Genomic DNA, 24,999 nt, shown 5'->3' with positions numbered 1-24,999 from the left:
GACACTATCAGATTATCGAAATCAATGCAGCCAAGACGAATGGATCAGGAAATGGTTAGATCGGAAGTGTGGAGTTAAAAATGGAACGTTTTAGCGTTGCGCACGCGCAGCGTGAATGTCAAGGCGCCGCGGAGGCCGGCTCAGAGCTGGGGCGGAACACGATGCAACTTGATGAAATCCTTTTTAATATTACAAAAGATTGTCAAAACATCTTTGCCTAATTAATATTCTTTCCGGGCTAAGCTGTCCAGTCGTAGATAAAATACAAACTGTATCACTCCATGTTTAAAATAACTGCAATCTCTCATTTACACCGTCTCGCTCTTGTGACAGAATCAAATAATGAATAAAAACTAAATTGATAAAGATACATTATGTTTAAATTGTGATTTGTATCAGAAAAAGTATCCATTGAAAAGTGGTCTAGATGATGTTTTAACTAACATTAACCGGTGCTGATGCGTTGAAATCTTTTCCATCGCAAGTGTAAATTTTAAAACTTTTGATGCTTTAGAATTGAAATCTGAGCTACACATGAAACTAGCAAGGTCGATAAGATCAAAAATCTCGATCAATGGCTTCAATACTAATATCACGTTAATATTTAAGATTTTGTGTAATTTTGGAAGCATTTTGATCAGCTAAAAGATAAAATTCCGTTAATTTTATTACGTTTTAAAATTCAGTTGACCCATTTTCCTGTGAATATTCGCGATTAAGGTATTTTTTTATGCATTACAAGGCAGGTATTTGACCACAATCGCACCTGATGTTAATTGGGATTGCAGTCTAGGATGGTACATATCTGCCCTGTAAGTGCCTATTCATTCTCGCCTTGAAAAGGCCCATTAAATCAGTAATAGAGATCTTTTTATATAAGTTTCGTTTCAAGATCAAAGGTTAATCGTGCTTGATAACCAATCGTAGATGTAAAACTTCACTAAGAAGTGCCTTAGCATCCCATTTAAATGCCTGCAATGTAGAAGGAAATTTTAAGAGGTGTCTTAAGTGAACTATGACAAACATAAACGTGAACTAGTGGTTATGCGGTCGTTAGTACCCGAATTGGGCAGTCGGCCTCGCCACGACACTGACATTGCCCGGAACCTTCCACTTCCTCTTAACTAACCAGTTTGCCTGACCATCGCTGCCGTGAACACAACAACAAACACAAGATCTCCTTAAACTGGTTACCGCAACTTACGAGTAGTTCCCGAATCTAGAGTGCATACACGTGAGCTAATCGATGCTATTATAGCCTCAAAATAACAATTTAATTGTTAATTGTCACGCGAATGTGCGTATTTATCAAACAGTTCTAAATAAATATTTATGAGCAAATTGCAATCAATTATCACATTCAGTCATTTTAGTGTTGTCTAATAAATGTCTTAATCTAATTTCAGTCGTATAGGGTTACCATCCGGTCGGATTTTCCCGGATTAAGAAATGGTGCTTTTAAAATATTGTGTGAGCTTTTTCTGAAATGTCGGTGTACAGTCATACTCGTATTACACAAAGCACGAAAACATTGTCGGTCCGGTCAAGATGGCGGCCCTGGCAAAGGACGCAGACTACAACGTATGACTTCCGCACGTCTCACGAATCACTACGAAATCCTTTGTCCTTTGACGTCTGTCAGACTGCGGGTTTCCTCACGTTTTTATTGACTTTAATCTTTGACTGTTCAAAAGCGCGAATACTTAGGTATTTTTAAATACTTGACGCGATTCATTGGGTATCCAGAATAGTTCTATGATATAAGTTAATACAAGTCATTTCAACACACATGTAGACCGATTCCCTTAATGTTCTAATGATCTTAGAATGATCATATCAAAATTTAGCTTTTTAACTGCCGGAACTAATTTCACGCTCTTTATGCATAGCGCCTTCATAAGCTAATGTGAATCAATATTTAGTCATTATGCTGATCTATAAATATTTAATTGATATTGCATATCACGGAAGCAGGACAGACCTCGTCGAAATCGCGAGAGACGTCCACTCGCGAATCGTTTATTGGCTCAATGTAAACTCCATTATCAAGGTCTTTGACTCGGTCCGGTTTATTTTAGACACTCTTAGAGTTCGTTTATCTGTGTTGACACAACAGAATTCGTGATTGTCGCTTTGTTATTGGCGGTGCGTCGCGGTATTTTTATTAGTTCGTCACGCGTGTAAAAAATAACAACTGTAATCGTTATGTTGAACCCCACAATGTGTTTTTCTTCAGCGTGCAACGAACAAATGTATAATTAAATATTAAATCTACTCAAGTATGTAAAATTAAGATGACTCGTATGTCAATGTTACGGAGAGTTTATGACGTTACACAATTATTACGAGGTCAAAATAACGTAGCGGACGCAATGATATGATGAATGGCACGTGGAGAAATACGAGTATAGAATTTTACAATAGTGTGCATTGACGCTGGAATGACTCAAGCCGTTATCAGTGCAGTAAAGTGTTACGTGATGCATTTTTCTCAACTCCTACGTCAAACAACGGTGCTTTCTTTACGTAAAACTCTTACGCAGGTATTTTATTTTATTGTAAATCAGAAATTGTATCGTAAAAGTTATTGTTTCGGTTAGTCAAGCTTGCCAATTAACTTTTCAATTGATGGTATAGTCGTTATAAAAATGCGTGTTAGTATTGCTCTATGTAAAGTTGTTAACACCATCTATTTTTAATACCCCGCTTAACCTTACTCAATGCGACAACCTGTAACGATCGTAGTGACTCATGGTCTGGAACCCCAAAATATTTTGTTTACATGTAGATCATCGACACTTGAAGTGTTAGCTCGGTTCAAGAACCTTTGTACTACTATAAGCTGTATGAATGAACTATATCGGTCATTATGACGAAAACGTATTCGTGACGTGTCGGCAACTAAGTAGCGTGTACATAATGTAAACGGTGTTCAGTGTAATCTAATCGCTTATGTACATAGCATTCTATATAGTATATTATTTATGATTGATTCTGGCACGAGATATGTATAGACTCAGTGACGTATATTGCTTAAAAACTCAAATGATTATTCATCTGAGTTTGGAGAGCTAACTTGACACTCAGAATCAGACGATAAAATTGGAAGCTTTACGACATAAGGAAAACTGTTTTTTAATTTTCTGATTTAAATAAATTAGTATCCTAATATTTGCAATTCTCATGGTCACCGCTATATTTTAAGATTTTATTCAAAGAAGATCTTCCGGGGAAAAAGTGATCTTAGTGCGATCTAATACGACGTAATATCGATATTAAGTATTTACTAATAATAAATAGAATCATGTCCAATCTTTATACATAATTTATTACGAAACTGGATCTAAAACGGAATTAACAATGACGTTTACAATCTTACACGCAAAATCATATTTTACTACTCTTATTATACATCGGAGTGACGTGCATTCACATTCAATGCGCACTTCGCGGCATATGCAAATCATATCAAGCGTTCAGTTTACTATAAAATATACACTCTTAATACTTTACTATTCATAGTTTGAGTGTAACTACATTTAACTAGCATGGTAAACAGTTACGAAAACATAAGTGTGGTGTAATTAATTTTGAACCTTAGGTATTTATTTATATTACCTACTTCATTACATCTCATAAAAAGTAAATAGGATACGATCCTCTCTACTTTAATAGTTTTATTGTCATTTTAAAACATTGAAACTACCTATAAACAAAAAGAAAATATAAACTATTTCAATGTCTGATTGAGTTAAACATAATTTGTTACATAAAATACCAAACGTATTGTTAAATTTTCGTGCCTCTATTGATATTACATTAATACATTGTTTGCTTTAAATTTGAAATCCACAATAATTATCAGCCAACAAAAGCGTTACTAAATAAAATAGTAATAAAATAATTAACTTGGAATATACACAGACACAGACCTTTTTATGAGTGACTGCGATAATATTTCGTTTTAAAATGTTCCCGAGTTCGCGAAAAAGGCTAGTTTAATAAAATTCGCGACTGAAACCCGCTTTCGACGCCTCACACGTGGAATCCTGCATCTTTAAAAAGAGAAAGTGTGATATTAAATATTCAGCTGCCAGGATTCCTTGCAAAGTGAAAAACGCCGGGTCGGGACCGTTACAAGAATAAGCTAAGTGGGCCACAGACGATAATAACGTTAAACGAGACTTCCTGAGGTGGGTTGGACTGAACTCGCGACTGTCAGTCTCTTTCGAAAGCGATGACATACCTCTTTGTTATGTTAATGGATTTTTGGTAATTAACTGTTAGAGATTTTTGCATAACAGCTTTTTAAAATAATATAATATTTTCCCGGAGGGCATACTTATGAGTAAAGCACTTATCTAATTAATTTTTTAGTAGTACTTAATACAATTTCGAATTACATACATTACTCGGAATTATTAGGCATTTTAATTAAACATCGAATATGTTAACATTTCAACTAATTTTGGTCTCATATTGATGACAATGTAGAATTTACCTAGGTGTACGTATTTAATTTATAAGAAAAAACAGTTATTCAAGTATTAGGTAGAGTCTAACTAACGGTACCACAACTTGTTGCACTCAAACAAATTCCTAACATTTCAATCGTTTCGTATTTACGTCAATGAAAGTTACGTGTGTCTTGACCGTCGGCGACTTGACGCAAGCGCCGAAATGCGAATTTTTATAGCCGCTTTATCAAGCCGTAAATCTCTTACGCTGAATGAAAAATCGCGTAAGATCGAGATATAACATGCAGCCGGCCACGCGTCGACGTAGTAGCGCGATTGCCATGAACTGTGCTGACATTGAAAACCTCTCATATAATACGGAAAAGATATAATTATGCACGATGGGTACCCCTTTGTGACTGGACCATTTTATTCAGAACGACCCAAGATCACACCTGGTTACCGTGAGTGTACCATCATTTTCTAAAAATGTTACGGTGGCGCTATTTTAATTTAAAAAATCTCAATAATTGAAAATATTTATACAACTATTTATGCAGTGATTATACTATTAGATAAGACCAAAACGGGAAAATCTCTAAAAACAGCAAGAAAGCTTTTAATTTTTTATTTGGACTGATATTTTATTAGTATGCTATTTCGAAACCACTCTACTTTTATGGTGTCGTAAACGTCTATTAAAAGCTCCGAATTGATAGAACAATTAAGGTCGATTGGTATTCTGTGTAGTTTGAAATCAAAAAGCTATGAAGCCATTCGGAGAATCTATGCTATACTCCAATTAGGGTCATGATCGTGAACTTGATGCAATGCGTGTGTGGGACTGTTTGATGAATACGCTTATACATTAAAGTCGAACAGCAATATGAACTTATAAACATCATTATGAACCCAGCCTCAACTCAGTTTTTATATTGAGCTTTTTTATACTTTTTATGCAGTCTACACATCGAACCCACTGACCTGCGACTTTTGACATGTTGTCAAAACCGCGATATTATTAATTTGAAATAAAGGCGCTGACGCCAATCCGCCATGCTTGGTGTGTAGAATCCTCTAAGAAAAAATAGTATTTTAAACGTCTATGTCTTCTTATGCCTGAAAACCTGAAAAAGGAAATCGCTGCCTCCACGCTCTGCTAACAAAGCTGTTTAGGCTAAACAAAAGATTTATTATTTCATCCACGTGTATTAAAGTTAATTTTTCTTTGTTCACAGGAATAATGACACTCAGCCGCGGCCCGTGTGAGCTGGTGGACAACATGAGTCTGTTCCAAGACCTCAAACTAAAGAGGCGGAAAGTTGACTCCAGATGTAGTAGTGATGGTGAGTCCACTATTTTAATAACTTTTATAAATATTTTATTACATACTTGACTTCGTTTAAAGTTTGAAAAAGAGCTCCAACCTTGACTTTTTATTTTCAAGGAATCATTTTAATCTCTCATCTCATTTAAAAACACCAACATTTTCATATCAATAGCAATGTGCATATGCAAAATCACTGCATCTCAATATAATAAGAGATTAAAGCTCTACATTCACGGACAGTTAAACTGATAAGTTGAACTGACGTAGGTACATTAAATGAATTTCAACTGAAACTTCGAACACACGGTGAAATTTTTGATGTACGTTCAACTCATCAGTTTAACTGATCGTGTGTGTCCAGCTTAACGACTCTTTTTCATTGCCAAAGGTAATGTTTACCTTCTTTACACACGCTTCTCATCTACTATTAGTATTCACTGGACGAGTCCATCAACTGATCAAGGCTTGTTAGCTTTATTGTCACTCGATCGAAAGCACGATTGCGACTCACGAACGAAACTGTCACTTTCGACTACGACGGCGAACTCTCTTCGTCACTGTCGTTTCGATTTCGTTTAAGGCTTTATGTTTACCGTTAGTGGTTGATGCCAATTGCTATCCCATAAATAGTTGCATGCCTTGTACATACTGATGATAGTCCTGGAAAGGTCATTGCTGGAAAACCTGTGGTTAAGATATTAGCTAAACTACAACATTTGATCGTAAAACTATTGAAACTACCAAATAATTGCACCTCTTTCTCCTTAAAAATGTCTAAAAACTAAGATGGAATATTCATAGTTTTCTAACCGTTAAAACGTGTCCAATAAAATAATTTTCCGTTATGCAACAAGTAAGTTAAACAAATTAGTGTTTGATAATCGCTGTCATCTGCCGAGAGTTGAATAATAACGAGGCAACAACATAATAATAATATGGCGTGAGAAAGCAGCGACTGGTTCCGAGAAATGACCTCACTTTCACTCGTGCACAAAAACAGACAAAAAGAGGACCGGTCCGGCGCGGCGCAACTCTACTATAACGCCACTATGGCTTAACGGGATTATCGTGAACAACGGTACGGCATAATGTTAATATGTAATCTGTAGTACAATAGTTTAAGTACCTTTAGTACGTCAATGAATCATTATGTACTAGATATAATTTTTTTATAGATTTTAGTACGATTACTTTTATTCTTTGGCTGTATAAAAGGTAATTTGCTGGACCAAAAACTAATTATATTATTTCTAATTAGCTCGTTAACGAGAGAATAGATCTAATATTATAAAGTACTGTTATTTAATGTACCTAAGTACGTAAAGATTTCAGGTCTTAATGATCATATACTTTTTCTTAAACCACTTTAAACAACCCTACAATCCATCAACCTTTGCGCAATAATGACGTATCATGAAGTCACAGTGATAAAGAAAGTTTACGTAAACCGCGAGGTGAAAGCAATAAATACCAGTGCTGTAATTATTGCTATTGTGGGCTCATGAATAAGGCATGGCATGAGAGAAAGATTCACTGTCGTACAACGTAACATTTCGCCCGCGGCGCCCGCTTTGCGATCAATGGCTCTTTAGCTAAAAGCCGCTCTGTCGAAATGAAAGAGCAAGAACGTGATGATGGTTTTTAGCACTTTAAAATATGATATCTTTTTAAGTGACTAACGTAACCGGTATTTGCCAGGTCTAGTATTATTATAGTCTGTAAAAAGTCTTTATGTTTCTGGTCTGTGGGAAACTATTAAAATTTGATATTAAACCTATTCGTGTTAACAAATACTTTATCTATTCGAAGGTAACATGAAACAAATTCAAAAATATAATCTGTTTATTTAGATTCTATTCATATTACTAGATTGTACTACGATTTATGAGTTACCTTTATATCTAGGTTAAAATATATTATGACATTGTAGTCAGAGCAGTGCCCTCGGCGACCCTGGACGAGAATTTGATGGGTCGAAGGCTAAATTTACCAAGCGCCAACCATCCGAGGTCATCTCTTTCAACTGATTTATTATTTCTATATTAGTTCCATTACATTGCGTTAGACGTTAAAAAATGATTTGAAATTACTATAACATTTTTGATTTCTAGATGATTCAATGCTAGTTGTAACCAAAACAAACTGTAGACGTTAACTAAGCTTTGCAGACACTCAAATCGGAAATCGGATCACACAAACAACATTAGGTACTTACGTTTACTACGACTACGGTTCACGGTTGATCTAATACGAGAATCCATAAAATGTGCCCACGTCACACATTAGTATCCGTGCGACACCAAAACACGCAATTGCATCGCGGTCGTGAATTAAAAATAGAATGGCAATGTCTAATTTTATCGCATCATTCAGTTTCGGATAAATCTAGATAACGATTTCGTGTCGGTGGCGTTAAGCGTTTCACGCGAAGTCACGTGCGTGGCGTGACGCGCTGTGACGTGGGGGCGTGCCCGCCAGCGTGACGCGATCCTCGCTTGTTTGTATAATGTAGTAAGAATGACGACTTGTAAAGAGATTAATCGTTGCTGCTATAAAAGTTAAGTAGGTACTACGACTAAAATATCTTTCAGACTTTTCCCAATTACTGTTTGTAGTAGGTACCTACTCTACATTTTTAAACACGATTATTGCAATGTTACATGCATTTCTTAGATGATTGTTAATCTCAAAAGCCTTACACAATAACAACAACATTGTGTTTCAATTGTTTACATGTGTGTACTGATAAGAAATACTTTTTATCACTTTACAGTTTCAATATGTAAAATAAACAATAATACAAAAATAATGCGAAACCACTCAAAATCATTCAAAGTAAGCGAAACATTTGCGCGTAGGTAGCGCAAATCCGATAACGCAATCGCATAGGAATCAGTTGCATTGAATTAAATGCAACCAGTAGGTACGTAAGTCAGATAAGAGATTGGAGTTTGAAAAATAGTAAGCTTCGAAATCACATAGCTAATCGTACGACTGAAGGTCTCGCGATAACGGGTGGTCTGTGCGTGCATAAATGATTTGCCGCGCAGCTCCCTTACTGCGTTTAATTTTTATTGTGAAAAGGGACTTTTTAAAACCTTCTCAAGTAGCTTAAGTAAATACTTTTTTATATCTCGCAATAAGGGTGACGAACATGTCATGTTAAATATTAAACAATTCAAGAAACCGCTAAATACCAAACAATAGAATACAATGCCGCCGTAAATAAATAAATCATACTCTACGACTATAAGTAAAAGAAATACTTGCCTACTCTACATTATAAATAATAGCATAAAAATATATTCATAATAAGACTAGTATGACTACCTGTTCAGTAACAGACAAGGGAAATAATTACTTGTATTTTATTTTAAATGTAGGGATTATACCATTGACTGATATTAATTAAGATAAAATTAATCATTCATTAATCAGTGAAAACGAGCGTTTCAATTTCATTGATATGAGATTACTGTCCGGCGAAGCGCAGTATTGATATGACGCGAGTGGGCCGGGCATAGCGACACGTGGCGTCACCGTGCCTCGGCGGAGGCGCTTGGGGTAGGGGGTTGACCCATTTTCCCCGTGTCGGTGACCGCCAGCGACCTTCGAGCTTGCAACGATCGAAACGATTGCGATCACCCGCCCCAAAATAGAAGAGTGCATTGCGTAACAACTTTTATTGTTGTCTGTCTACGGCGCTCCAAGCTTTTTATGCTAATGGTTGTTTGTTAGCAGACAACATCTATTACTGAATGAACACATCAATTCAAATTAAACATTATTGTTACACAATTGTGTAGCCCATCTAAAACTGAAAGTGCTGGCATGCTTCGGCATCTGTGGGCAGTTCGCTTTCCTCGTTCGCCGAGGTATCTAGTAACCGACATAACAGCTAGCAATCAAAACGGGACATTTATCTAGGCGTCGACCGAGCCTACCTAGAACCTCGATTGCATCACTCGGCTAGAAAGATCGGTCCCCACCAATGAAGTGGCAAAGGACGCGGAGTGAAATAGAGATCGTCCTCGAAGCGAGAGCGGTGCACGCGTTGCACTAGTCATTGTGCGGTTGCACTTCGCACGCACGGCCGCCTGAGTGACCTAATAGCGGCTGGAGGGAGGGACCGGGAAGCACCGCGCGGGGAGCGGGGCGGACTGCCGCTCGTGCGGTAGGTCGGGCTCACTGCGCGCGCCCGCCGCCCGCCGTCGCGCCGGCTGTGGAAAACTTTCTTCGCGACTTTTCCTCCCGTAAACAAAACCGCGAAAAATTTGCGCCCGCGCGCGCCCTTTGCACAGCGCATCGCGCGCTCATAGCGGATGACGACACGCTATATTCGGGACTAATTCGCGGGTTCACACTCGTCGATTCACGAGGTCTAAACAAATGTGATAAATAGATCTGATTTTCTGAAATATATGAACAATAAAGTGTTTGCAATGTAAACTGGCGGTTTCGTGAGAGGGTAACGACTACGCCTATGGATTTAGTAATAAAAAGTCGGTAAAGTTTCTGATTATTAAGTGCTTGTGACATATTTTATTCATAATTTCTAATTATTCGTATAAATGCAATAGCTATGATTTAATAAAATCTAAAGTTATAATTTCTAACAGCTTTAGTATAACGTTAAGATCTCATCGTTTTATCGTGTGATAAACTGTGTTTTTAAATAACTGTAACATTAATAGTTTACAGTTACTGAAGTACGTAAAATAGTTGTGTGACGTAGCGCCCTTTGTGATGTTGGTGCAGCGCAGGCGCACGCTTCCGGGCGCCGCATCTGCGCTCGCGCCGCTTTCACTTTCTCCTCGCGCGCTGCGCCGCATCTCGCGTTCGCGCCCACAGTGACCTGCAACTACGCTTCCTACATTTTCCATTTCTATTCCGCATAGTTACATAAACCCTTAATTTATCATTTCAATAATAATTTTAATTAAATTAACGCTTTTGAATAAATTCTCACAACTCGTCTAGGTGTCTAGGGGTAACTTATTTATTGTCACCCGGAAAAGTGTTGCTCCCTACATTTGCATAGTTTTTGTATGACAGGGCCGCCGCGGCGTTCGCATCGTGACGCAACCGGCTAATCTAGTCGGCGGCGTCGGGAAGTGCAGTGTCGCGTCCCCGCGTCGCGCCCCGCGCGTTCTAACTACGATCACGCCGCGCGGTCGTTGACATTTCACCTAGTTTCTATTTATCATTTCAAAAATTTCTGGAGTTCTTTTTCAACGTGAACCGTGTATAGCTATTCTTTTTTGATGTGAATTGTGTGTTCGCAGGCGAGTCAGCCGCCGACACCAGCACGTCGTCGCCGGACCCGAGCCCGCCGTCGCCGCGCATGGCGGAGGCGGGCTGCAGCACGCCGCCGCACCCGCCGCCCGTGTTCGACGGCGGCGGCTCTCCGTCGCCCTCGCCCAGCTCCTGCAGCCACCAGTCCGTCATCCGCTCCGCTCCGCAATACTCCGTCATTAAATTCGAAGGCACGCCGCCTTCTATCAAGACGGAAGGCTTCCAACCTAACAAATACCAAGAAACCAATATACCCTCCCCCATTCAAGTCAAGGTGGAGAGCACCCCGCAGGAGCTCCCGCAATCGTACAGACCCCGGTCTATCGCTACTGCTCTACCAAACTCGCACACGAATATCGCGCCGAGCCCCTGGCCGGCTGCTGCCTGCCTTAATGGTGTAAAACCAGAGCTAATAGGCGGACATTTCCCACCGCAACCGCACGACCCCAAAACTGGAGAGAGGCGAGGTGCGCCATGGAGAGGCGCTCCAACGGTTATAATGGGCGAGTCGGGTGGTGTTCGAACGATGTTCTGGTCTTTGCCCACGCCCTCTTCGAGCGGGGAGTCATCAGCGAGTTCATCTCACACGCCCACCCCACCTACTCCCGAGCCTGCCACGTGTAGTGAAGAGTCAGCTGCGCGTTTGCTGCTCAATCTCGGTGGAGAGTTAAGGCGGCCACGAGGACCAGCGCTAAACATGGAGTTGTTATGGGCTGGGGATATGACCCAGCTGCCCGCTCATCAGCAGATGCATGCATTGAATCTGAGCGCTGCGGCAGGCAGCTTGCCGGGCGGGTCGGCAGCAGCGGGCGCCAGCTCTCCTCTGACGCTCCCTCGGCCAGAACTCCGGGCATATGCCCCTGAAGCTGAGCGCGAGGAGGATGAACAACCCATGATTTGCATGATTTGTGAGGACAAAGCGACAGGACTGCATTACGGCATAATTACGTGTGAAGGTTGCAAAGGTTTTTTCAAAAGGACTGTACAAAACCGACGCATTTACACGTGTGTTGCGGATGGTGGCTGTGAAATTACTAAGGCACAACGCAATAGATGTCAATATTGCCGGTTTAAAAAGTGTATTGAGCAGGGAATGGTTTTACAAGGTACTTTTTTTGATTAATATTTAAAATAATTTATTTTGATTTTTGAAACAAAATATTAACTTTTCTCTTTTGTTAATCAGCGGTACGCGAGGATCGGATGCCTGGTGGCCGAAATAGTGGAGCTGTCTATAATTTGTACAAGGTGAAATATAAGAAGCACAAGAAAGCCCACAAAGCATCGACGACAACGAGTCGAGCGTCGCCGCCGGAGAAGCCGAAAGATCCCCTACCTCCACTCCCACCGCACCTGGTCAACGGGACCATCCTTAAGACTGCATTAACCAACCCAAGCGAGGTAAGAATACTCACGTAAATTTCAACTACCTCTTTTGCACTAGCCTGTGAATGATTTTTCCATTATTGAAAAAAGTATCCTTTGCAGGTGGTTCATTTAAGAGCACGCCTTGAAAGCGCCGTGTCATCATCTCGAGATCGTGCTGTCCCTTTAGAGAGGGCGTTACACATGATCCGGACACTGATAGAGTGTGATGCCATGGAGGACATAGCCACAGTGAGGCATTTACCAGACTTGCTCCATGACACGTCAGAAATTGGCGACAAGTTATGCAAGATCGGGGACTCCATCGTACACAAAATGGTAGCTTGGACGAAGAAGCTACCATTTATAATGGAGATTCCTATGGAAGTCCACTCAAAGTTATTAATGGAGAAGTGGCATGAGATCTCAGTGCTGACCACGGCGGCGTACCAGGCGATGCATGGAAAGAACGCACATGTGCCGCCGCCGGATCAAGAATACGACTTTATGCAAGAGGTAATTATTTTTTTATTAGCAATTTTAGTCGACGATTACGTTTTCTTATAGCTATTACTTCATACGGGAAAATGACAGTAACTTTCTTAGACGCAAAGTTTTCTTGCGCAAATTATCTAAATCAGAATTTATTAGCCTAGTAGCATGCGTAGGTGTACAGTAACTAAACTGCAAGTTTCACTGAGCTCACTGGGCAACCTTTCAAGATATTTTCACTTTCATTATTTACCAAGCTCGTGTGCAACAATAAATCTAGTTGAAATCTAATTTCTATTGTCTGAACAATAAGAGTAGCATCATAGCAGATAAACACTTTTACTTTAGGTGAAGTCCTTATAAGAACATCATCATCTACTGCGGTAGCATATAAATATTAGAACGTACGGTAAAATAAACTAGTAAAGAGCTAAGCCCCATTCATTGGCGCGTTCGGTTTCACTTTACTCTCCTGATGAAATCCAACATGGCGTCCCTGGGCTAGATCGCACCAGTACCAGTTACTAAGCTCAGGTCACACTAGCGGAGACTTCCGCCACATGCGCCGGAGTGCAGTTACGTGAGCTACATCGCTTGCGCAACGTAGAAAGTCGCAGACAACGGCTGCATTCGCCTTCGGACGCAGCCACACTGCCTGCATAACTTGCACTATTAGAACCGCATAATATGACATTGCGTTTCTAGTGGACTACGCATAGGAATTACTTCATCATAGACAAATATAAAATGAAGTCTTGCTCAGAAGTAGATTTAAGTATAAACCTACATAAACCGATTTTAGAACCATTTTCTCGTCACGTAATAGAATCGTGAATCAATTTAGTTGAAAAGTTTTATGATATTAGCTTCTATGTATTATAAGTATCTTTTATGGATCTTCCATAAAGTTTAATGGACATTTATTACGATCACCAAATAAAACGATATTTAAAAGGCATACAAATTGACCCTCTATCACTAAACTATCTGGTATACGAGTTCAAGTGTGCACGCACTATTCTATTGCAATATCAGAATGTACGAACTAGCAATTGCTAGTATTATGTAAGGCAGTAAGGTAAGCCGTGCCGTAATAGCGGTAGTTGCAGAAAGTAATTTTCATTGTCTAGAGCATTTCCTTCACTTACATACAGGGGATTACGTAAAATATCGAGCTGTTTTTTAACACATCGTGTTATTAATATAATTAATAACCGTGTTCTGTCTGAAATCTGAGTAATTGGCCAATAGTTTCTATGTCTAATAATAAAGGAAGGAAAAGGTCAAATGGATATAGTATATCAAATGCAAACCGTAGTAAACCACAAATAGAGAAGTCAGTTAACCGATAAATCAGTATTAAGGTTGGCTCACCTACAACCAAAGATTTATCTCTACTTAGCTGAACAAAAGACTAGAGTCTAATTATAATATGCCTAAGTTCGCAGCTAATCCATAACGTGAGAGATAGAGTCAGTTGGCAGTGGCCTGCGGTCGTATGAATTATTATTGACACGCAACTCACAATGAGAGGGTAATTTATTGACGTCGGTAACGTTCACACGATCCAGAAATATGTTATGGATCACTGAAAATGCGGTAAACATTTTGTGTATTGAATGTAGGTCAGCTGCTTAAAAGGTTTTTTTGGTAAAATCAAAATCAAAATCAAAAAAATATTTATTCAGTTTAGACCACAAGTGGCACTTATGAACGTCAATAGAAAATAATAAAAAAAGAAAAGGTAGCCCTTATGGGGCACTTTACATGTCTCCTTATCTTTTGGGCCCTACCAGCGCTTCGAGACAAACATATGGCAAGTGCTGAGAAGAAACGCCGGAACAAACTCAGTCACCACTTATTGCCAGGAATTATCTAACGGTAAGAATAGTCAAATTTAAGTACATCAAATATGTGCAGACTGAACTGACCACGCATCCTTGTCATCAATATAGTCTCGAACCTTGTAGTACCCTTTGGACATAAGGGTATTTTTTATATGTATCTTAAATTTGTTTATTGGCAATTCGACAAGGTTGTGTGGTATTTTGTTAAATATGGTAATACATTTCCCCAAGAATGAATTACCTATCTTATGCAACCTGAATGATGGAACAGCAAGTTTATTCTTATGTCTCGTGTTAAATGAGTGGACGTCACTTTTCTTAGTAAATAAATGTATATGTTTACGGACATACATAATGTTATCAAATATGTATTGCGAAGCCACAGTCAATATATTGATTTCTTTAAAAACTTCTCTAAGCGAGTCACGTGGTTTAAGACCGTATATTGCCCGAACAGCTCTTTTCTGTAAAATGAAAATTGATTCTATGTCTGCTGCTGAGCCCCACAGTAAAAGACCATAAGACATAATACTATGAAAATAACTAAAATATACAAGCCTTGCTGTTTCAACATCAGTCAAGTTTCTGATCTTTCTCACCGCAAAGGCAGCTGAACTAAGTCTTCCCGCCAAGGCAGCAATATGGGGGCCCCATTGTAATTTACAGTCTAGGGTAATACCTAGAAAGACAGTAGAGTTTATCAGTTCAATGCTTTCATTATTTACTGTAATATTAGTATTAACTTGTTTGACATTAGGCATAGTGAATTTTAAACATTTAGTTTTTTTTGCGTTTAATAGCAAATTATTAGTTGTAAACCAGTCTAATACTTTGGAAAGAGCATTATTCACGTCGTCAAATATTTCCTGACGCCTGTCAGTTTTAAAAATTAAAGAAGTGTCATCAGCAAATAATACTATCTCACAAAGGTCCTTTGAATAAAAAGGTAGATCATTTATATAAATCAGAAAGAGCAATGGTCCCAGTATTGAGCCTTGGGGCACTCCCATTTTTAGGGGGGCGCCCGAAGAGTTAGTTCCGTGAATATTTACTTTTTGTAATCTGTCTGAGAGGTAAGAGTGTAATAGGCTTAAGGCCTTGCCTGATACGCCATAATGTTCTAGCTTAAATAACAGAGTTTGATGATCAACACAGTCAAACGCCTTCGATAAGTCACAAAATACACCAATAGCATCCTTTTTCTCCTGCCAAGCATCGAAAATGTGTTTGATAAGAGCAACCCCTGCATCGGTCGTACTTTTCCCTTTTGTGAACCCATATTGTTTTTCATGAAACAGTTTATTTAAGTTAAAATGAGACAGTAGTTGATTGAAAATAATTTTTTCAAATATTTTACTGAGCGCAGGTAGTATCGATATAGGTCTAAAGTTGGATGGGTCACTTTTGTCTCCTGCTTTAAATAATGGTATGATTTTACTATGTTTCATCAGGGTAGGGAACTGACCTTCGTTAATACATTCATTAAAGATATGAGCTAAATGGGGAGCTATAAGAGGAATGATGGGTTTTATTATGTCTGTTGATATGCCCCATATATCCTCTGTCTTTTTTATATTTAGTTCTTTGAAAGTTTTTATAATAACTATGGGGTCTATTTGTCTAAATTTTAATGGGCTATTGCAAACATCAACACAACCCTCGAGAAGAGACATTGCCTGATATGAACATGAATTAAGATTGCTTGTTGTTATGATTGGTACATTTGAGAAGTAACCTTCGAATGCGTTTGCTACCTTATCATTGCATTTAATATACTTATTATCAATTTTTAATGCGAATGTGTCATCCCGAGATATAATTCTACAAGTTTCTTTATTAATACAATTCCAAGTAGCTTTAATTTTGTTGCCAGAGTTTTTAATTTTGTCACGTATGTAAATAGATTTTGCCATGGTACAAACTTGTTTAAAAACTTTTGAGTATTTTTTTACATATTCTATAAAGTCCGGGTCGCTACTATAGGCTTTTCTACCATATAATTCAAACATTTTTTTCCTACTAATATAAATACCTACTGTAGCCCAGTCACTGAATTTAGTTTTATTGTTTTTAATAATAATTGTTTTCTTAGGAAAAGTTTTATTGAACTCATTTTTAATTAATTCAAATAATTGCTCATATAAAATATTTATACTACAGTTAAAATAATGCAAAAGTGGGACCTTATTAGATATTTGAGATTTAAATTTGTCTTTCTGGGATGCAGTGACTGGTCTATATTCTATTTCCTTGCTCGATGGCACAAAATGGTGTTGAAATGACACTATTTGACCGCAATGATCAGAATTAACAAAATTTATTATTGATTTCTCTAGCACTAAGCAGTTACAGAATATATTGTCTAAGCAAGTAGCTGATGTTGGAGTCACCCTAGTTGGTTCAGAGAAAAGATTTAACAAGTTAAAAGATTTGAATAAATTTAAAAACCGTATTGAAAGAGAGGAATCTTCTATTATATTAATATTAAAGTCTCCACATACAACTACTTTCTTTGAACTGTTACACACTCTTCTAAGTACCTCTTCCATTGTGGTTTCAAATAATTCATAGTTACTAGATGGGGGTCTATATACACATACAATAACATAGTCGTCCAGTTCTGCACATGACAGCTCAATAGTTCGCTCAACAGAGAGAGATACAATATCTTTACCCTCTTTACATTTTAATTTATCATTGATTAATATTAGTGACCCTCCACGAATAGCTAACTCTCTAGTGAATGAACTAATAAGCTTATAATTATTAATGCTCAGCATTAGTTCATATTGCCTGAGCCAATGTTCCGTTAAACATAAGACATGAATATTCAATTCTTGGATAAATAACTCAATTTCCAAGTCTTTGCCGGAGAAGCCTTGTACATTTTGATGCACTAAATTAAAACCGTTAAATTTCTTTGTACCCGAATTTTGTATGCCAGAGTTATCCTCTATTGTCTTACGATGTAATTTAAATTATGATTTGGAACAGATTCCAAGGGTCGAACATCCATGTTCTGCTCAATAAAAGCAGTTTGGCTAGCCAAATTAATGGCTAAATATTTAATAAAATATGATAGCGAATTCGCTATTCGTCTTTTACAATATTTATTTAGATAATTATATTTATCTATTGTCAATAAACATTTATTTTTTAAATAATTGTTAATGTCAATTACATGGAATTTGCATTGATTATATGTCAGTGTATTCAATGTCAAATTCAATTTATATCTTAAATTATTTTCCTCCTGTGGCAAGCTTCTACTGTAGGGGAATGTGAACAAAATTATTTTATCTACATTAAGTAAACATAAGCTATCAAAAATATTTAGTAGGTCTTTTTTGCCTACATTGCCCCTATTTCCTATTAAAATTACTAATGTGGAATTTATTGAGAACGAATAATTTGTTATTTTTCTCATAATTTGTAAATAGGAAGCACCCGGTAAACAATGGTTGATTACACTTTGTCCCAAGTAACTATTAATAAGTTGGCCCATATTTTTGCCTAACTCATCACTGAACATTACTATGTTGGTTTTTTCAATATTTTTAGTTGGGGAGCCGCTGGTAAATGTGTGTGATATCCTAGGACAGTAGTCTTTGTTTAGGGTGTTTAGAGTAGGTGGTGACTCACAACCAGACTGAAAACTATCTGTACAAGATTCATCCAATAGGATAGAATTTTGACAGTTGCAATTAGATATAAATTTTTTCAAAGCCTGGAAATGTTCATCACACTCTTTTTTTGTACATTGATACCGTTCAGACATTGTGTTCAAAGATTTCTTAAGATTACATAATTTATATTCTAGGTTTTCGACATCATGTTCATATTTCAGTACACTATTCTCTAACATTGTGGAACATATGTCAAGCTCATTCTTTAGACGCTGTCTCTCATTTATATAGTTTACTTTGTTGTATAAGCATTTTTGTTTTTTAATCAACTTATTTGTTTTTTTAATATAATTACTAATTTTTACATACTTTTTAAATTTATTTTTACTGCATCTGACAATCTTACCACATACAGGAGTATTGTTTAAAGTATTATCACAAGTTAGGTCTATGGTAATTAATTGTTTGTCAGATGCAGTTTGGGTCAGGCTGGGCGCACTACCGACTAACTCGTCAAACATGATTTGGGTTTTGGTGGCTGTGCAGGCTTCTCTTTCAGCTTCCATTAATTCGATATGGCTGTGAGCATCATAAAGGTCTTGTTTCATGATGGTCATACGTCTGAGGTTGTGTACGTACTCTTCATTGCACTCACCAAACCCGTCAATGATTAATTGTAGCCTATTCCGTTCCTCTACAATTGTCTCATAGTTGGTGTGCAGCTCAGCCATCTCTTTCTTTAAATGCTTGTTTTTATCCCACACATCCATCAGCTCCCTCTCATTGTCCTCTCTTTCCCTATTTAATTGCTCAATCAAGTCTTTGGCTGCCTTCAAATCTCTCAAAGCCAGTTGGAGTTGGGACTCCTCCCGGCGAGCAAAGGCTTTACGTGTAAGCATTGTTTCTTTTGGTAAATAATAAAGTATTAAAATGTAAATGCCAAAGGATCAATTGATCAATAATTGGAGGTTGACAAAAATGTAGGTAAATATAACCTCTTACGGGGGTGACAGTATAAGGTCACAATAATAGTATTTCGTTTCTAAAATATGCACTACTGTTGTAAATATAAAACAAATAGGTACCTGTTTCGAAAGATAGAACAATGTTAACAAAATCCAACGTAATATTTTCGTAATTGCACTGTCAAATCGGTTCTAAGTATTTGCACAATTTGCACCATAAACACAATGCAATACACAGATTTAAACGTTATTTCACTTATAAATACATAAAACAGTAACAGTGATGAGTTTAGAGACCTTTTATGATATTAAATTAAATAAAAATCAGTAAATAAATTGGGACAAGTTCAAATCAGCTGTTAGCGGTAGTGTTGCCACAGGAAAAACTAGGTATTTAAAAATATGATTTTGAAACCTCGTAAAATATTAGGTAGGTACTATAAATATGGATAAGATAAGACAATCACTATTGATCAGGAGATTTAAGATTTAAACACCGTCTTTTGTCTTTTTTTTTGTCTTTTGTCTGTCTCTATCATATGAGTAGATTGCTTATTTACTTACATGAGATTGTTATCAATCAACGGCAGCTCAACGTACGAGTATATCACGTCTCATTTATTGCTTCAAATTGTAATTAAATAAACCCAAGAATTTAATAATTTAACAACTGCAACTATGCCGATTTGGCATTTGGCACTTTTTGGGGAACGCATGTCCAGCAGTATACCATAGAGGGCTAATGATAATGATGATGATGAAGTGGCTCTAACTGTAGTTCCCAAATATCATTATTCACTAGGTGGACGCATGATGATGATCATAATGAAGTGACTATAACAGCAGTTTTATTGTCCACCAGGTGAACGCAAACCTGCGGACGCTGCAGACGTGTCTGACGTCACTGATGGGTCGGCCCATCACGCTGGAGCAGCTGAAGCTTGACGTGGGGCTGGTGGTAGAAAAGATGACCCAGATCACCTGCGTCTTCCGCCGCATTCAGCTCCGCATGGAGGAGTATGTTTGCCTCAAAGTCTACATTCTGTTGAACCAAGGTAAGATTGCTTTTACTTGTGCTTTTTTTTTTCTCAGCAAAATACAGGTTGTAATAAACTGACAGGTGAAAAGTGATCACAGTTTCTTTATTTTCTTAATTTTGTTTGTTTAATTGATCAAAAAAATCTGAAAAGAATGCTTTATTACTAGCGTCGAGTGAAATGCTGCTTAACTCTGCCCCCTAGACAAAATGCACTTTTTGATGGAATCGAAAATCGAATCCAATCCGTCATAACTCCATACAAAAAAAGGCCTTTCAACCATTTTTCGACTGGATTGCGATTATAATGTGTACTTTGTCTAGACCCACTGAATTAGTTACAAGTTGATGTTACACTTATCATACATTTAATGTTATAGTTCGTAAACATCCAATGACCTAACTAAACAAATAAAGACGCACGAATGTTATTTCCGTGTTCCAAGTAAATTCAGAACGCTGAAAAACACTTCGCCGAGTCGTATCATCGGTTATCACTGACTTCACTAATAAGGTCAATGACTTGCACACTTTATTATCCTAAAAATATGGTATTGAGAACGCCAACTCTTTAAATAATAAATTGACGTCAGAAGATTCAGGCGCTTTTCAAATAATTAAATGGTGTTAATTGATAGCGGATAACCTTTCACCAGGGGTATTAGGCCAGCGTGAAATTAGGCTATGTAAATAATGAATGAAAATGTTTCCTTAATTACGCTTAATTATATAAACATTTCAATTATTAGCTAACAAAGATTTTATTATCCTATCCGTATAGTGCAATGATTCATGAACTTTATCATTTTTACTAATCTTTATTCGTGAAAAATCGTCAAAGTTTAGCGTCATTTATATTATTATATTATTAGAGCAAAAGCAGCATAGAGAATAGCTCAAAGGCGTATTTATTTCAAAAAATAAAAGCAATAAATGAGTAATCACTAGTAGTTAAATGTAAATTATGTCAAACTAACAGACTCGAATGGAAATTAGAACACTAATAAGGGCTATAATGTGATTTCCAGTGAAGTTGTAAACAAACCGGCCTCCTACAAAAGTTCCGTTTTCGCCATTTACGGCGTAGAAACACGCCTCGGGGCCATATAAGCTTATCATTTCCCTGATCGGTTCAGAACTAGTCCACAAATCTACCTCTATTTTCACTAAACACTGAAACTTGAGCAATTCCAACTAGGGTCTGTTAAAAACGAAGTGACGGCTTCGACTGACAGCGCAGAAGATTACATCAGTTGGTAGGTACCCCAGTAAAAGCGAGTTCAATTATCTAAATGCCAATCCTATTTCTGTATCGGAATAGCCATGGATGCGCTATAGATAGTGATGCATGTTTTAACAATCTCTAGTTGGCTTGCATATCACTTTGACAGATTTTTTAAAAGATACATTTAGGTACCTACGCCTTATAATATAAAACTTTAGTAATTAGCTTAAAATAATGCAACGTTTGTTAATTGACAGCTGATATTTATATCAATGTTCGTTTCAATTACAGGTTTTTGATATTTTAAAAAAATATTGTAACTTTCAAACTTCTTTTCCGATACGTAATAGAGTTGCGTCTAATTTTGCATTAATTGAAGTAGCCTCAGCAACCCTACGCCCTAGGGATGTCTCGGTTCATTACTTCATCGTGTCAATGTACCACAGGATGTAATCCAGTTATAGCCGAGGGGTGCATCGGCCAGGCATCCATGTAGGTCAGTTACATTACGCAACCTAGGCGTCCTGACGTCGCATGAGGCCTGACTCATTACGTACACGATGACTGCACATTATGACCCGTGTTACTAGCAGCATAAGGAACAATCGCTATCCACTTTTACTGTTGCTGTATCTAGTATACCTTTAGCGGTATTCCGTGCTCACGGAGCCGTAAAGTGTTTACGTGCTAAGTCCTACGTATTTTTTGTTAAGCTTTTCAAGAGATTTGTTTCCTTTTAAATACTACTCGTAGATTGTTTATGCGAGTGAGGGTGATTTTTAACGTAATTATATTTTTCCTACGCAAAGCCATATGCGTTTCAGTAAATCACACGTTTTAATGAACTGTTAATTATGCGACTCTATAAAAAGATTAGCTCGTATTAATGCAAAAAAACTTTGTAGCAGGAAATGCATTGCGCATTTCTGCTTCCTAACATAATATGATGACAACTGCTTCAAATCATATTTTATTCCATTCTCGTAACACAAATTTAAAGGTTCAACCAAGTCTTAAAACAGCATTGTCCCTAAATTGCGTGTGTCAATCATGCGCGTGAGTTTAACAAGCTCGATCGAAGAACTAAATGCGACGCGATGCGCAAGTGTGAAGTGCTTTAATATTATTATGATTTATGTTACATGTAACCCAGTTGTGGCCGGCGAGAGTCGATTGCGAAATCGATTAGGACCAGCGCCGGGCCCGATAACAGTTACACTCGAACGTTTTAGATGGCGAAAAGAAAGTACCTACTTTTGATTAAGATCTAATAATCGGAATGAGTTTCTTTACCTTGTTTCGAAGAAGTTAACAAAATAAGAAAACAAATAAATTATCGTCATTTGTTCGAAACGAAAAAATACTATATTCGAAGAAATGAAGAAAAAAGAAAACAATACAAAATGAGATCGTCATTTGTTCAAAACCGTCATTTGTTTTTTTAAGACCAAAGAGGAAAGATGCCTGAAGATGAGAGTAAATACTTTCATGCATTCGAGCTGTATTTGACTCATAGAATTTGATTTGAAATGCTCTATAAATTCAGATTCTTTTCAAAGAGCTCTAGATAGCGAAAAGAAATTACTTGAGATTAGGATCTAATTCGGAATTTTGTTTTATTTATCTCGAGTAGAAGGAACAATAAAACAAAAAAACAACTTATAGGAAAATAAAATGAATAAATAAATGGAATATAAAAAGAGAGATGGCGTTTAAGAAGTATTTGAAATTCAGAAGATTCTGATGTCCCTACTATTCTATTTTTTTTAATTTGCAACATTTTAGCTCTGAGAACTAGTCAAATATTCTTGAAAAACAGGATTTTCCAAAAAGTAATGTCAAGCCGAAGCCCAGAGGTAAAGCATCACTAGGGCTACCGGGATCACCGCGATTTTCGACAGTTTTCGAGTTATGATTTTTTTTACAAATATAGGATTTTTTGGTTTACACGTGTTATGGATGTAAATACTTCTGAATCAGATAGGCCTAATATTTATCTAATAATAATAAAAAAAATCAGGCATGTACCTTATCTATTCGCGCCACAGTGACAAAAAAAGTGCCTAAGAACAGAAATTTAAAACAATCATAACTCGAAAACTATCAAAAATCGCAGAACATGTACATGGGGATGATTCGGATAGCCCTAGTGATGCTCTACCTTTGGGCTTCGGCTTGACACTACTTTTTGGGACATCCTGTATAGTGTCACAATCGACTAGTGCATCTAAAATAGTGCAGTTACATGCGCTCGCGTCCCAGCGTTAGGGAAACTATGACATCCTGCGTTATCGGCGTAAGTAGGTCACCCGCACGCACGCCATGTTTGAAAATTATTTTCACTGCGCACGGGCATTATTATTACGCTGTTTATCAAGCTATAAAAGTGCGTGCGCATTTAGAAATTCCGTGCCATTTTGTTGCTTGAGTGACAGCACATACTAGCAGTAACAGCTCACTTTAGCAATCAATGACGTATAGTTATGACGTATTACTTTGCGTCGTTTGTCCCAGGTATACATAATTGTCAACAACTTCGAGTGTAGAGTCTCCAACCTTCAGAGGAGTGGGTGCAACACGGACATTAGACATGATTTTTGTCTTGTCCATGTTCATTCTGAGGCCCACTTGTTGAGAGGCTCTACTGAGGCCATCGAGCATTGTGCCTAGATCCTCCAGGGCAGGCCTCCTACTAGGTGGACCGACGATCTGGTAAAAGTCGCGGGAAGAGCCTGGATGCGGGCAGCTCAGGACCGTTCATTGTGGAAAACCTTGGGGGAGGCCTTTGTCCAGCAGTGGACGTCATTTGGCTGAAAAGAAGAAGAAGAAGAAGAAGACTTTGCGTCGTAAAATAAATGACAATAAATTAACAATAATTTAACCACGACCAACTCATTTTAAAATTCACAAATTAATGAAATGGCTATTAACAAAAAAAATATCAACACTTTCAATATTGATAAAAGATTTTGACTGACGCATTAATATTTTAAGAAATAAATGTCAATAACTGGCTTTCCACGATAAAAAGTAACCAAAAAAATTACTTTTACAATATTAATGTCAATTACGAAGTATCGGTCGTTGACTTAAATGTTTATTATTTGTTTGTACAAAATTCTTGTCCCGAAGAACGCTGTAAATGCTGAGATATTGTTAATATTGTCATGCATAAACATAAGGCCACAATAGATTTGCCTTGACACAGGACATTTAATTAACTTCGTGCCTCATTCCATGATCGCTGCTCGCAAATGCACAGGCACCCACCTACTTAGGTGGGTAAAAACATGCACTCTGGCAAACAAAGGGCAATCAATAAATTACAGTCCAGCTAATTAATGCAATCCATAAAGTACGT

General features: G+C 37.5%; 1 protein-coding gene across 9 annotated transcripts in view; it reads left to right on the top strand.

Moving 5' to 3' along the window:
- Positions 1 to 24,999, top strand: part of LOC135080537 (hormone receptor 4) — a 112,865-nt gene that overhangs the window by 77,261 nt on the left and 10,605 nt on the right. For 6 of the 9 annotated variants that reach the window (XM_063975233.1, XM_063975224.1, XM_063975238.1 and 3 more), the window contains 5 exons: positions 5,696 to 5,803; positions 11,073 to 12,188; positions 12,269 to 12,483; positions 12,559 to 12,963; positions 20,240 to 20,432. In XM_063975233.1, coding sequence (XP_063831303.1) covers positions 5,701 to 5,803; positions 11,073 to 12,188; positions 12,269 to 12,483; positions 12,559 to 12,963; positions 20,240 to 20,432 — 2,032 coding nt within the window. In that variant the 5' untranslated portion in view covers positions 5,696 to 5,700. Of the gene's footprint in view, positions 1 to 5,695; positions 5,804 to 9,994; positions 10,290 to 11,072; positions 12,189 to 12,268; positions 12,484 to 12,558; positions 12,964 to 20,239; positions 20,433 to 24,999 lie in introns of those variants that run through there. The other 3 variants (XM_063975192.1, XM_063975215.1, XM_063975247.1) reach the window with 2 other exon arrangements.

The sequence above is a fragment of the Ostrinia nubilalis genome, chromosome 2 (genome assembly GCF_963855985.1).
Source record: "Ostrinia nubilalis chromosome 2, ilOstNubi1.1, whole genome shotgun sequence".
Lineage (NCBI taxonomy): Eukaryota > Metazoa > Arthropoda > Insecta > Lepidoptera > Crambidae > Ostrinia > Ostrinia nubilalis.
The sequence above is the reverse complement of the archived record's forward strand: the minus strand, read 5'-3'. Positions and strand labels throughout refer to the sequence as shown.